General features: G+C 26.1%; 8 protein-coding genes across 8 annotated transcripts; 4 read left to right on the forward strand and 4 right to left on the reverse strand.

The window, feature by feature from the left end:
- Positions 1–268: 268 nt before the first annotated feature.
- On the reverse strand, positions 269–823 carry RPL17B (60S ribosomal protein uL22; the record flags this gene model as incomplete). The annotated part of the gene is made up of 1 exon (XM_011276901.1): positions 269–823. One exon carries the CDS (start codon positions 821–823, stop codon positions 269–271), a length of 555 nt encoding a protein of 184 aa, XP_011275203.1.
- A 497-nt stretch (positions 824–1,320) lies between these two features.
- Positions 1,321–2,109, forward strand: ATG27 (Atg27p; the record flags this gene model as incomplete). Its single annotated transcript, XM_011276902.1, has 1 exon — positions 1,321–2,109. The coding sequence occupies one exon, from the start codon at positions 1,321–1,323 to the stop codon at positions 2,107–2,109; it is 789 nt and encodes a 262-aa protein (XP_011275204.1).
- An 81-nt stretch (positions 2,110–2,190) lies between these two features.
- On the reverse strand, positions 2,191–2,514 carry PFD1 (prefolding complex chaperone subunit; the record flags this gene model as incomplete). Its single annotated transcript, XM_011276903.1, has 1 exon — positions 2,191–2,514. One exon carries the CDS (start codon positions 2,512–2,514, stop codon positions 2,191–2,193), a length of 324 nt encoding a protein of 107 aa, XP_011275205.1.
- A 333-nt stretch (positions 2,515–2,847) lies between these two features.
- Positions 2,848–3,783, forward strand: ATP12 (ATP synthase complex assembly protein ATP12; the record flags this gene model as incomplete). Its single annotated transcript, XM_011276904.1, has 1 exon — positions 2,848–3,783. The coding sequence occupies one exon, from the start codon at positions 2,848–2,850 to the stop codon at positions 3,781–3,783; it is 936 nt and encodes a 311-aa protein (XP_011275206.1).
- A 177-nt stretch (positions 3,784–3,960) lies between these two features.
- Positions 3,961–6,513, reverse strand: RBH1 (Rbh1p; the record flags this gene model as incomplete). Its single annotated transcript, XM_011276905.1, has 1 exon — positions 3,961–6,513. One exon carries the CDS (start codon positions 6,511–6,513, stop codon positions 3,961–3,963), a length of 2,553 nt encoding a protein of 850 aa, XP_011275207.1.
- Positions 6,514–6,997: 484 nt separating this feature from the next.
- BN7_2520 (uncharacterized protein) lies at positions 6,998–8,242 on the reverse strand (the record flags this gene model as incomplete). Its single annotated transcript, XM_011276906.1, has 1 exon — positions 6,998–8,242. One exon carries the CDS (start codon positions 8,240–8,242, stop codon positions 6,998–7,000), a length of 1,245 nt encoding a protein of 414 aa, XP_011275208.1.
- Positions 8,243–8,724: 482 nt separating this feature from the next.
- GON7 (chromatin DNA-binding EKC/KEOPS complex subunit GON7) lies at positions 8,725–9,027 on the forward strand (the record flags this gene model as incomplete). Its single annotated transcript, XM_011276907.1, has 1 exon — positions 8,725–9,027. The coding sequence occupies one exon, from the start codon at positions 8,725–8,727 to the stop codon at positions 9,025–9,027; it is 303 nt and encodes a 100-aa protein (XP_011275209.1).
- Positions 9,028–9,264: 237 nt separating this feature from the next.
- MNN11 (alpha-1,6-mannosyltransferase) lies at positions 9,265–10,473 on the forward strand (the record flags this gene model as incomplete). Its single annotated transcript, XM_011276908.1, has 1 exon — positions 9,265–10,473. One exon carries the CDS (start codon positions 9,265–9,267, stop codon positions 10,471–10,473), a length of 1,209 nt encoding a protein of 402 aa, XP_011275210.1.
- Positions 10,474–12,408: the final 1,935 nt, after the last annotated feature.

Below are 12,408 nucleotides of genomic sequence, written 5' to 3' on the forward strand. Positions count from 1 at the left end.
AGCGTAGAGCGTTCTCCGAATATGGGTACTATCCGAGATCTATGATCAACATACGAAAAACTAATATGTGATAAAACCCCATAAATCATAAATCAAATTATTCCATCAGATTAACTCTGTCATTTTAAAATACCATGATATACTACATCTACACTTTCCATTTTCAATGTATTTTACATTTTAATTCCACCTATAAACGTAAACAAAAAAATTTCAAACCACCATAAAGATATATATTATAATTATAATTTCAATAATTTAAAGAAATTTAAGCAGTGATTCTTTTTTGAGTAGCTAATCTAGCTCTTTGTCTGTTGTTTAATCTTGTTGAAACTTCAGTTTTAGCTTTTTCAACAACTTCATCTTGTTCAGTTAAAACTAATTCAATATGAGATGGTTGAGAAGAGTAAGCATTGATTCTACCGTGAGCTCTGTAAGTTCTTCTTCTTTGTTTTGGAGCTTGGTTAACTTGGATATGAGAAACATATAATTTTGATAAATCTAAACCTTTAGCATCGGCATTTGAAGCAGCATTTGTTAATAATTCTTGAACAAATTTAACAGATTTTGCTGGCCATCTAGCTTTGGTAACACCAAATTCTTTACCTTGAGCGGTTCTACCAATTGATGAGTTGTAACGACGGAATGGGATAGCTCTTTCATGTTTTGAAACTTGAGTCAAATATTTTTGAGCTCTTTCTAAATTCCAACCATTAATGGCTTGAGCAGTTTCTCTGGTGTTTTTGAAAGAAACACGTAAGTATGAACCACGAGCTGAAGCTGATTTAGCTGGGTTGGTTGAAGTGGCACCGTAACGAGTCATTATGTTGTTGATGTGTTGAACTTGGACAAACCTTTTATCTAAAGTAAGTGTTAAATAGAATTATATCAAAATAAAACCAGTATACCATTCAACTTTTCCAGAGTGGTGAAAATTTGAAAATTGGTTTAAGGGACACACCGTAGTTAAAAATTTTGAGAAACTGTGTCGCGAATTTCCAAGATCCAAATTTGAGCGAGTCGCGAAAATTGTTTGGTGGGAATCAGTTGGATGACAGAAAACACGGGTTTTTAATGAAAAGTTGGGAATTTGTTTTAGTGGTGTATGGGTGTATGTGATGATAAGCCCTAGTATATTATCATGTGACTACAACGGAAATATCTAGGGCTCATTTTTGCAAACCTCCTTTCGCGAATCTGATTTCAATAATTTGCCTCTCTGAATATCCGATAATTGATTACTTGATTACTTGATATTGAATCATTGATCATTGAACAACTAATCATTGATATTCACATTCAATTACACTTTCCAACACAATGAGATTCAATTCCATAGGATACGCGCTATCCGCTTTAGCATTGGGTGTTACCGCTCTTGATTGTTCTTCAGATCAATTATCTTCATATAGATTAAAAGATTCATTAACTTCAATTTCATCACATTCAATAATATCAGATACTCCACCTTCTAAAACAAATACTACATGGTATTTAAATCTATGTAATCAAAATACTGAACAATTTCAAGAAGATTGTCCCAAAAATTCACAAATTTGTGGTATTACTACAGTTTTATTACCTGGTGAATCACCAATTAAAACTCAAGTTGTTTCAATTCCAAATAATTTAAATTCTAAAATCTTAAGTTCAAATGATTCTGATATTTTAATTAATTTAGATGATTCTAATTGGGGTTCAAATACTATTAAAACTGAATTAAATTTCCATTGTGCAGAACAAGAAGATATTAAAATTCAATGGGATTTAGAAAAGTTAATCATCGATTATATATCACCTTCATCATGTTTAAAAGATAACAAATCAATTCCAGAACCACCAAAAGATGGTAAAGATAAAGATGGTGATAAAGAAAAGAAAAAAGATGATTCATGGGGTTGGTTTACTTGGTTATTTATTATTTTAGTTATTGGATTTGGTGGTTATATAATATTTGGTGCTTGGGTTGCAGCTTCAAAATCTCCTGCTGATTTCCAAGATGCAATGCATGATTTTTTGGAAGCTTTAAAATCATTACCAGGTTTTATAAAAGAAATCTTTGCTAAAGTATTTGGTAATGAAAATAGAGGTGGTTATAGTGCTGTATAGGTTGTTTATATCTACAATTGATTTATAAAAGATTTGCTCATTATGGGTTATTAATATTCATTATATAATGTAGTTATTCTATTATTCCGGACGTTTACCTGACAAGATTGAATTCATACTATCAACGGTTTTCTCTAAACTTGTAGTTAAATAATCTCTTTTAATCTTCATTGCTTTTGTTTGATCAAATATATTTTTTTGATCTTGATTTAATCTATCTTTATATTCATCAATAGATTGACTTAAGAATATTTTACCAACACCTTCCCATACTCTATTTTCATTAGAACCTGATTTTAATTCTTCCTTGGTGATATCAATCAGTTTAGCATCCACTGTTTTACGATCTAATTGTACTTGAACCATTTGTAGTTCAGCTTTATTTTTTTGTAATTGTTGATCCATTTCTATTAGGAGCTAGTAATATACTTGTTAGTTATCCAATTTGAACCTAGGAAAAACATGGATAATACTCACTTTCTGAAGAGCTTCTGGATTGACGGACATGGTAATTTGATTATTGTCTTAAAGGTATATCTATGGGTGAAATGTTTAGTTAATTGATGAATTTGTTGATAAATTTGTTGGTGTTTATATTGAATTTGATTTTGATTTTGATTTTAAATTTCGAGATTGTTTTACATAATCAACAAATCTGGAAAATATTATTATTGTCCATTTATACCCATTAAAACAAACTAGTATTATAAGTACTTCCCACAAAGATCACCAACAAAGATGCTTCTTTATCGTTCAATCCCATTCCCAAATGGTCTCGTGTCAAGAGCCATTCGTTCATATGCCACCATCTCAAAGCCTCAACAATATTCAACACCACAATTAGAAGATAATAATCAAACTGAATCAAATCGTCTTTCAAAAACATTAACTAAATTTTGGTCTCAAGTTTCTATAGAATCAAATGAAAACCATCATGCAATTAAATTAGATAATAAAACTATAAGAACTCCATTAGGAAATTTCTTGGAAATCCCAACCAATAGATCAATTTTGGCTCATTTATTACATCATGAATGGTCATCATTATCAAATTTATCAATCAAGACTCATAATTTACCATTAACTTCCCTTGTTGCTCGTGTTATTGATTTAGAACATGCTAACTTAACTAAGAATGAAGAATTACAAGCAAAAGTTGGTATTAGAGAAGATATAATTGAAGATTTATTAAGATATTTTGATACTGATACTTTATTAGTTTTCGCTCCACAAGCTGAATATGAAGGTAAATTAAGATCAAAACAAGAAGAATTATATAGACCTATTATATCTCAAATTGAAAAATTATTAGAAATTGAATCAGGTTCAATTAATTGGTTAGATACAGATGTTGGTTTAAGAGGTAATCAACAATCTGAAAATGTGAGATCAAAAGCAAGATCATGGTTATTAAATTTAGATTTTTGGGATTTAGTTGCATTAGAAAAAGTTACACTAAGTGCAAAATCATTAATTTGTGGTATTTTAACTTTAAGAGCTAAAAGTCATGGTGAAGAAATTGTAAATTTAGAAAAAATTGCAGAATGTGCTACTTTAGAAGTTGGATTCCAAACTGAAAAATGGGGGGAAGTTGAAGATACTCATGATGTTGATTATCAAGATATTAGAAGAAATATTAATAGTGCAGGAATTATATCATTTAGACAAGAATAAAGTGGTCCTTGATATTAATACAAAGAAAATCATGTAAATAATTAATTTTATGTATATTCATTTAAATCATTTTATAATATATATGTTACTTTTTAAAATACAATTCTATAGCAATGCATAAATGCCTTTTTAGTTCTTATTTCTTATTCTTATTATTGTCTATTGTCTAGTTTATCATTATATCAACATTTCATAAATTTCTTGACATTCATCAGAATTTCTAAATTCAATTAAATAATTTAATTCATCACCTAAATCATTTAAACAATTAAATTTTAATCCAGATTTACCTAATCTTTCACAATTTGAATTTTTAACAATTGAATCAATTTTAAATTTATTTGTTAATAAAATTTCAAACTTGGAAAAAAATGGATTTCCTAAATTACTTGAAATATTAAATTTCCCAATTGATAAAGGTCTCCATTCTTCATCTTCATCTAATTTATGTAATTTAATTTTAACATCACTTTTCAATAATAAAGTTTGACAAGGAATTGAAGTTTTTGTTGAACCTAAACTTGATGAAGATCCAAATTTTTGTTTCATAATGCCTCCAGCACCACCACCAAGGGCCTTTGGTTTTCCTAATTCTTGAATTTCATCAACACTAACAGAACTCATACTTGTTGAATTTGAAGGAGCACTGAAAACATCAGAATTTGAAGCACTTAATTTTTCCACCACAGGATTTTCAAATTCTAATAAAATTTGCTTTAAAGTATAAATATCTTTACATCTAATATTTAACATGATTTTATTTGTTTCTTCAATATTATTAAAACATTTTAATTGAATATCTAATGCACTTGATTGAACAATGGAAGAACCATCAATTGGGATCATTAATTTTGGAAAAATTGATGAATTAACATATAATGTCATAATCTTGGTTCCTGTTGAAGTGGAAATGAATTTTAAAGTATTATTATATTCTTCACCAATACAACACCATTGTGTAATATTCCATTTTGATACAATAGTATTATTTTTAAAAATTTTTAAAATTTTCGATGATGATAATGTTGATTCTTCTAATGGAGTTAATGAAATTTCTTTAATGTTTGATGATTTACCAAATGGTGATGGTAAACTTGAATCTAAAGTTTGTGATGATGTAGAAATTGTTAAATTTTTAATGTTTTTCTGTAATGATGCCATTGATTGTTTTGGTTGGGATACATTATTTTCATTTAATGTTGATGATGATGTTGATGATGATGTTCTTGGTGTCAAATTTGTTGATGATTGAGATTGAGATTGAGATTTAGGATTAACAATTTCAAATTCAGGTTCATTCTTAGATTTAAATAAATTAAACAGGGATTTTCTTTTTTTCAAAGGTTTAAAATTTGGTTTGATATTATCAAATTTTGATAAATCAATTGATGAACCACTCAATTTATCATTTAAATTTAATGATTCTAATTTATTTGTATTTGGGAAATTTGGTAATGAAATTGTTGAATTATTTTCTAAATTTTCCAAATTTCCTAATTTTAATTTTGTTGTTGCATTTGATTTTTTAATGTTTAATGGTAATACTGGAGATTCTGAACCTAATCTATCCTTAGTTTCATCTTCATAATTTTGAATATTTAAATCTTTTGTTGATAATGGTTTATTATTTAATTCCATTTCAACTTCATTTTGGAAAAATAATTCAATGTTATCTAATGCATTTATGGATTCAGATTTCCCAATATTTAAAGAAGGATGTCTTGAAATCATTGGTGAAGATTTTCTTAAATTTGATTTTGGAGAATCTAATTTAAAACCTAATCCAATATTCCCCATTTTTAAATTTTCTAAATTTTCAAATTTATTAATAAATTTTGAATCTAAATCAAGATTAAAATAATTTTCAAAAATTTGATTCCATGATTGATTATAATCTTTATCAAATTTAAATTTTAATTCCATTTCATCATTATATAAATGAACCAAATCATCATTTGAAATGATTTCAAATTCATTTTGTTGTAATATTGGAAACATCAATGATCTACCTTTGGTTTCTATAGAACATAATGCAATCCCTTTATCTAATTGAATCAATTCAATTAATTGATTAGATATTGTTGTTTGAGGGTGTATAAGATCAAATTTAACGAAAATTCTATTAATTATTTGATTTATATGAAAATATGAACATGATGGTTTTGGTGTTGATGATAGGGAATAAACTTTATTGAAAAAGAAAATTGATTGGTCTAATTTTTGATTTTCTGATTTAATCTTGAGTTGTGATGAATTTATTAAATTTTGATAATTTTGTAGTAATTTATAATTATTTGATTCATTTAATCCCATAATTTTCTGGATAAATTCTTTTAATTGAATTATTCTAATCATTGGACATTTTTTCAAATCCAATTCTAAATCTAATTCATCTTTTGTTATTTTATAGTTCTTAATATAATTATCATAAACTAATATAGATTCTTCACACCAATTCATAAACTTTCCAACTTGATAATCATCTTGATAATCCAAAATTCTTGTTAATTCAGTATGAATAGCAATTAATTTACGTATAGAATTAGTTAATTCATTACCAGCCCTTTGTCTAAGTAGTGAACAACAAGCTAATAACTTGGATAATTGATCTCTATATTTAATTTCTGAATTTTTTAAATCATATAATAAATTTGATATTGGATTTGAATAAAATAATAATTCTGTTGTTGGTGATTTTAGAGGTAGGTCTAATGAATTGTATAGTGACATTATTGAAATCTTTGTCCTAATATCAATAAATATCTCAGACTTGAAGTTTAATAAATTGAAAAGTAAAATATAATTTGAACCAAAAAACCATCAACCATCAAGAACCACCAAGAACCACCAAAATCTAGCCCTTTGAATTTGCAACCTCGCGTATACCAAGTGCAACCACTTATACTATATCTCAGACAACCAATTTATCCAACACTGTTCATCTCATCAAATTATTTGTTTCCTTGCATAATTTCACTCCTTTAAAATCCTTTTTGTTTTGATTTTAATGTTTATGTTCCTGTGACACGGTAGAAATTAAAAAAAAATAAAAAAAATTAACGTGTTTTAAATTTTTCGCGTTTTATTTTGTGTGATTATGTAATTGATGTGTAATCACTATAAACTATGACAATTTACATTATTTCTCTTTAAAACATATAAATTCATCTATACAATATACACTGTTGTTCTCCTAATTATAGCTAAATGGTATCTATTTAACCAATTTCTTTTTTGATGCTTGATCAATTAAACTCTTAACATTTGATAATTTTGATCTCCAATCTAATAATAAAGATTTAATTTCCAACCAATCATTTAGTTCAATAGTTTTTAAAATTAAATTAACTTTATAAACTTGGAAATTTGAGTTAATTTGAGATAATTTACCTTGGATTATACCAGTTTTAATGGCATTAATTAAGAAAATTTCAACTTGATTTTCTGGGATTAATAAATCTGATGAAATTTGAGAGTATGAAATTGTTGATGTTGTTGATGCAATTTTACATAAGTTCAAGTATTGATTTTTGGTTAAAACTAATTTAAAATCAATTTCTGAAAGTGAGGAATATTCATCAATTGATTTTTGGAAATCTTGAGTTGTGAAATTTAAATAATTTTGTAAAAATTTTAAATGATTTTGTGAAGATTCATGATTTGCTATTATAACTTCTTCAGTTAAAATTTTTGATAAATCTAATGCCTTGTTGGAATTTAAATTTGCAATTATGAATTGATTAATTAAATCTGATGAAACATTTGGGATTTTGGTGATTGAAATTTTAAAAACATTTAAAGATGATAATTCATCATATGGTTTAATTAATTTTGAAATCTTTAACAAGATTGATCTTGTTTCTTCTTGAATTTCTGATGGTTGTTGATTAATATCATTTGTTAACCAAGATTCTAAATTTGAAATTATTGGTAATAAAATTTCTCCATTACCTAAAATTTCAATTAATTTTAAAATTTCCCCCAAGATGAAATTTTTAAATGGGAAATTATCACCATTAATTTGTAAATTGAAAATATTTGATAAATTTGAAATAATTGATGTAATTTTCAATGTTGCCTTCTTGTTTTTGGTAATTTTTAAATCAGAATTATTTAATTCAAATTTTTCAAATAATGAACCAAAAAAATCAATAACTAATTTTTCAAAATCATTATTAAAAGTCAAGATATAAACAGCTAAATTAATTAATCCTTCAAGATCTCTATCAGGTATGTTTGTTAAATATTGATATGATTCCACAATTTCTTTATAAATATCATCATTAAATTGTAATTCTTCTTCTTCATCATCTTGATCATCTTGTTCATCATTTGTTATAATAAAAGATTCAATTTTAGAGGTATAGTTTAAATCCTTGTTGTATAGATCCAATACAGAAGCGTATTCTAGGATTGAGTCAGCAAGAGACCCATCCACAGTGATATAAGATTGAGTCATTGTTGTGTTTGATGATCAATATAATCAAGTGTAACACTCAAATGTTCAACTTCAACTTTTTCATTGAAGTAAAGAAAAAAATTTGTGATTTCGTGGTGTTGGAAAGTAGGGTAAATTATGTGGGAATGGACTAGACAACTTTATATTTAATGATAAAATAGATTTAATGGATATATTATTAGTTATGTATTAATCTAGTGTGCTTGATTGACTTTGTGGTGTGTATTTTATATGTTGTTGTGTTGATATTGTGTTAATATTGAGTATTTTACCATTACTATTCAACTATATGAAAATTAATAAATTTATACTATACATGAAAAATAAAATATTAATGAAGAATCAGTGCAATACAATCAACACAAAGAACTATAAGAACTAATACACTAATACACTAGACTATCAATATACTATAATATCACTACCAATATCATCAACTAATAACTAACAATATCAATAATCAAATACTAATATACCACAATATGTCCACACCATCTGCTATATACTCAAACCCATCCACTACAAAACATTTCACAATAAACAAAACAGACAAACATACAACAAATGGGAAAACAACAGGTCCAAGTCAATTTGTATTGGATGCAGGTATAATAGATAAAGATCAACCTTCAACCCCAAATCAAACTTATTTAGGTGATTTAAGATCTCAAGTTACAACATTACAAGATGATTTAAATGAATTCTTAACAGAACGTATGCAAAGGGAAAATAGTATTGGGAAGGAAGAAGAATGGGAAAAGACATTGTTGGATGGTGGAGAGTAATTAACTAATAAATATATCTATTACTATATTATATCTATTAGTATTCTATTCTTTTGTAGTTTTATTAGTTATTATAGTATTATACCAAATATCCAAAAGAGGTAATGGTTATGTATACACTGCGTTTTTTTGATCCATTGGAATTTTAAAATTTCAACGTTTTCTATAAAAGTAAAAATAAACATTTGATTTAAACGTTATTGAATTAGGTGTCATTCATAAGTACAATTGCCCATCATGCAATTTGCTTATAATAATAAATTCAAACCAACCAAGAATGATTTCCAATCAAAGTTGAAAAAAAATTTAGGTAAAATTTCATTTATTATAACCCTGGTATTTGTTTTCCTATTAATAATTTACAAAACAACATTATCATATTCTTCAAATTCAATAAAATCTATATATCCCAAATATCATAGTTTTTACAAAAATGATATTCCAACTAAATCATCATTAATTTTCCCAAGTGTGGAACATGCTCCATTATTAAGAGAATTAACTATTGATAAATTATTTAATACTCAATTAGATCAAGCTGGTAATAAAAAATATTTATTTTCAGATTCTTTTGATGATGAAACAACAAAACAAAAAAATGAAGAAGATTCATCAAATCAAATGCTTAAAGTTAAAAATTCATTCCTTAATCATGGGAAATTAAAATTTAATGGCCCCGAGACACCAGAAATTATAATTGTAACAGGTATAGATTTTGAAAAATATGAATTAAGTCATCTAACAAAAATTGTTCAAAATAGAGTTAATTATTCACAAAAAAAAGGGTATGGTTTATATATAAATTGGATTCAACAATATACTCCATTATTAAAAGATACTGGATCTTCAAAAGAATGGGCAAAATTATTTTTATTAAGATCTGCTCAATATGCTTTCCCAAATGCAAAATATTTTTGGTATTTAGATGAAGATGCCTTGATTATGAGATATGATATTGATTTATATAAATACTTGTTGGATCCAAAAGTTCTTGATCCAATAATGTTAAGAAATCAACCAATAATACCACCAAATGGTGTTATTCATACTTTTAAAAACACAAAGGCAGAAAATGTTCAATTAATTATAACTCAATCATCATCAGATTTAAACTTAAATTCATTTATAATTAAAAATGAATTCATTTCCAAAAGCTTGCTTGAATTCTGGTCAGATACTTTATTTAGAACTTATCATAATTTTCCAAAAAATGGTGAAAGTGCATTAACTCATATTTTACAATGGCATCCTATTTACCTTGCGAGAACTGCAATTATCCCACCAAGAACTATTGCTGGATTACATACTCAAATGGAATTACCTGAAGGTGGTGATGAATTTCATTATTCTGAGGGAGATTTTGTTGTTAGTTTAAGAGATTGTTCAATTAGAAAAAGTTGTGAAAGTGAAATTGATTTATATTGGTCAAAATTGGAAGGTAAATAAATGATTTAGCGATTAGCGATTAGCTAAATTATTTATTGATAGTTTTGATTTAGCATAAACAAAAGGTTAGCTATAAAATAGACAAATTAATAGTTTATATAAGTTTTATTGATTACAAAAAGAATGTAGTTATTACGTATCAATTATTAAGAACAACAAAAGTAAGTTCATATATTATAATATATCTTTTACTTTTGAAATGATTTGTTTCAACAAATACTCAATCAATCAATATGATATATGATCTGATATGAAAGTAATGTAAACTATATCAGGTACTAGTCGAAATTCAAATCTAGAAAAAGGTCCTAAGAACTTCTAATTTAAATCAAGTGGTTTCAAAAGTTGAATTAAAAGATGAATTCATATTTAACAAAAAACAAACCCTCAATATTCATATGTTGAATATTTATCTGTTGGGTATCACCATATGGCCCTCAAATGAAGTTCATTCCACTGCTCTACCTCATAACTGAAAAAACAATATATACTAGATAAAATTAATTTAAAATTGATCAAGGGTGATTTTGATCTCTTTATATTATAATAAAATTTATTCGGTGCAGGTTGTTTTTGTAAACAATATTTATATTCAACACAGCGGCTAATTTTATATAAACTAAGTGAATTATATTACAAGTAGATCAAGGAATATTAATTATATCAAGGTGCTTCAAATTAGAATTAAATGTAGTCAGTTTTATACTATAGACAGATATGTTAATTTATATAAAATTATATAAATCAACTTCATCAAGAGAATGTAGCCATATTTATAGCGTATATTTACATGTCAAGTTTTAAAATGAAACAAAGTAAGTTGTACATTAAAATTATACGTATACTTTGTGATATCTATTTGATTAAAACAATACTCAATCAATATTATTATATTCGATATGATAGAAAGCAATGCATTCAAATTAAATTCTTTTTATTTGATGATCTCAAACAATAATTTAGATCTGAGCTTTTGATCAAAAGAATGATTATAAAAACCTAAAATGTAATGAAGTATACAACTCATTTACTTGTTGACGGGACGTATAACATATTAGAGAACGGTTAACCAAGTCCATTAATGCAAGAAATTTAAAGTATAAAGAAAATATGGAAAAACAGGATCTTTTAATCTCTTTATATATGATTGTTCGCGGCGGTGTAAACAATAATATAAGATCAGCGGTTAATTTAAGTATAAACCTACAAATGGAAAAGAAAAGAATAATTATTCAAAGCTAAGTAAGCTGAGAAATTGATAGATTCAATTGAAACTACGATTGTTCTGTTAGAAAGAGGTACGTGAATGTGAAATTGATTTATGTATTTGGTGATCAAAATTGAAAGGAAACTAAATAGATTAATAGCTACAAGGTTAATTTAGCGGTTAAGCAAAAAGGTTAGCTATATTAAGTGGACAAATTGAAATATTTCGACGTCTAAATATAAGCTTTTAATTTATCACATGAAAAGTGTATAGTTAGTACATCAATATTATTTTAAAAACAACAAAAGTAAGTTCATATATAATATACTTTTACTTTTGGAATGATATGTTTCAACAAATACGTTCAATCAATCAATATGATATGATCTGATATGAAAGTAATGTAAACTATATCAAGCTATATCTATCAATATCAAAAAGCTGTAATTGAAATTGGAAAATTTTTATCTAATAAAAGTCAGTACAGGTACGTCAATAAGCTATCTATGGTTTATTTGAAATTTGAACGATGTTATACCACAACAAATTAAAGAACAAGTATCACTAAAAAATTTAATATATAATAGAAAGAATTTGGTAAACTTAAGAAATTCAAAAGGGATTTTAATCTCTTTATATAATAATTCATTCTGTGATTGTTTTTGTGAATAATCCAACACAGCGGCTAATTTTGTAAACTAGCTTTGAATTATGAGAAGATCAAGGAA

Source organism: Wickerhamomyces ciferrii, contig 00058 (genome assembly GCF_000313485.1).
Source record: "Wickerhamomyces ciferrii WGS project CAIF00000000 data, strain NRRL Y-1031 F-60-10, contig 00058, whole genome shotgun sequence".
NCBI classification, from domain to species: Eukaryota; Fungi; Ascomycota; class Saccharomycetes; order Phaffomycetales; family Wickerhamomycetaceae; genus Hansenula; species Hansenula ciferrii.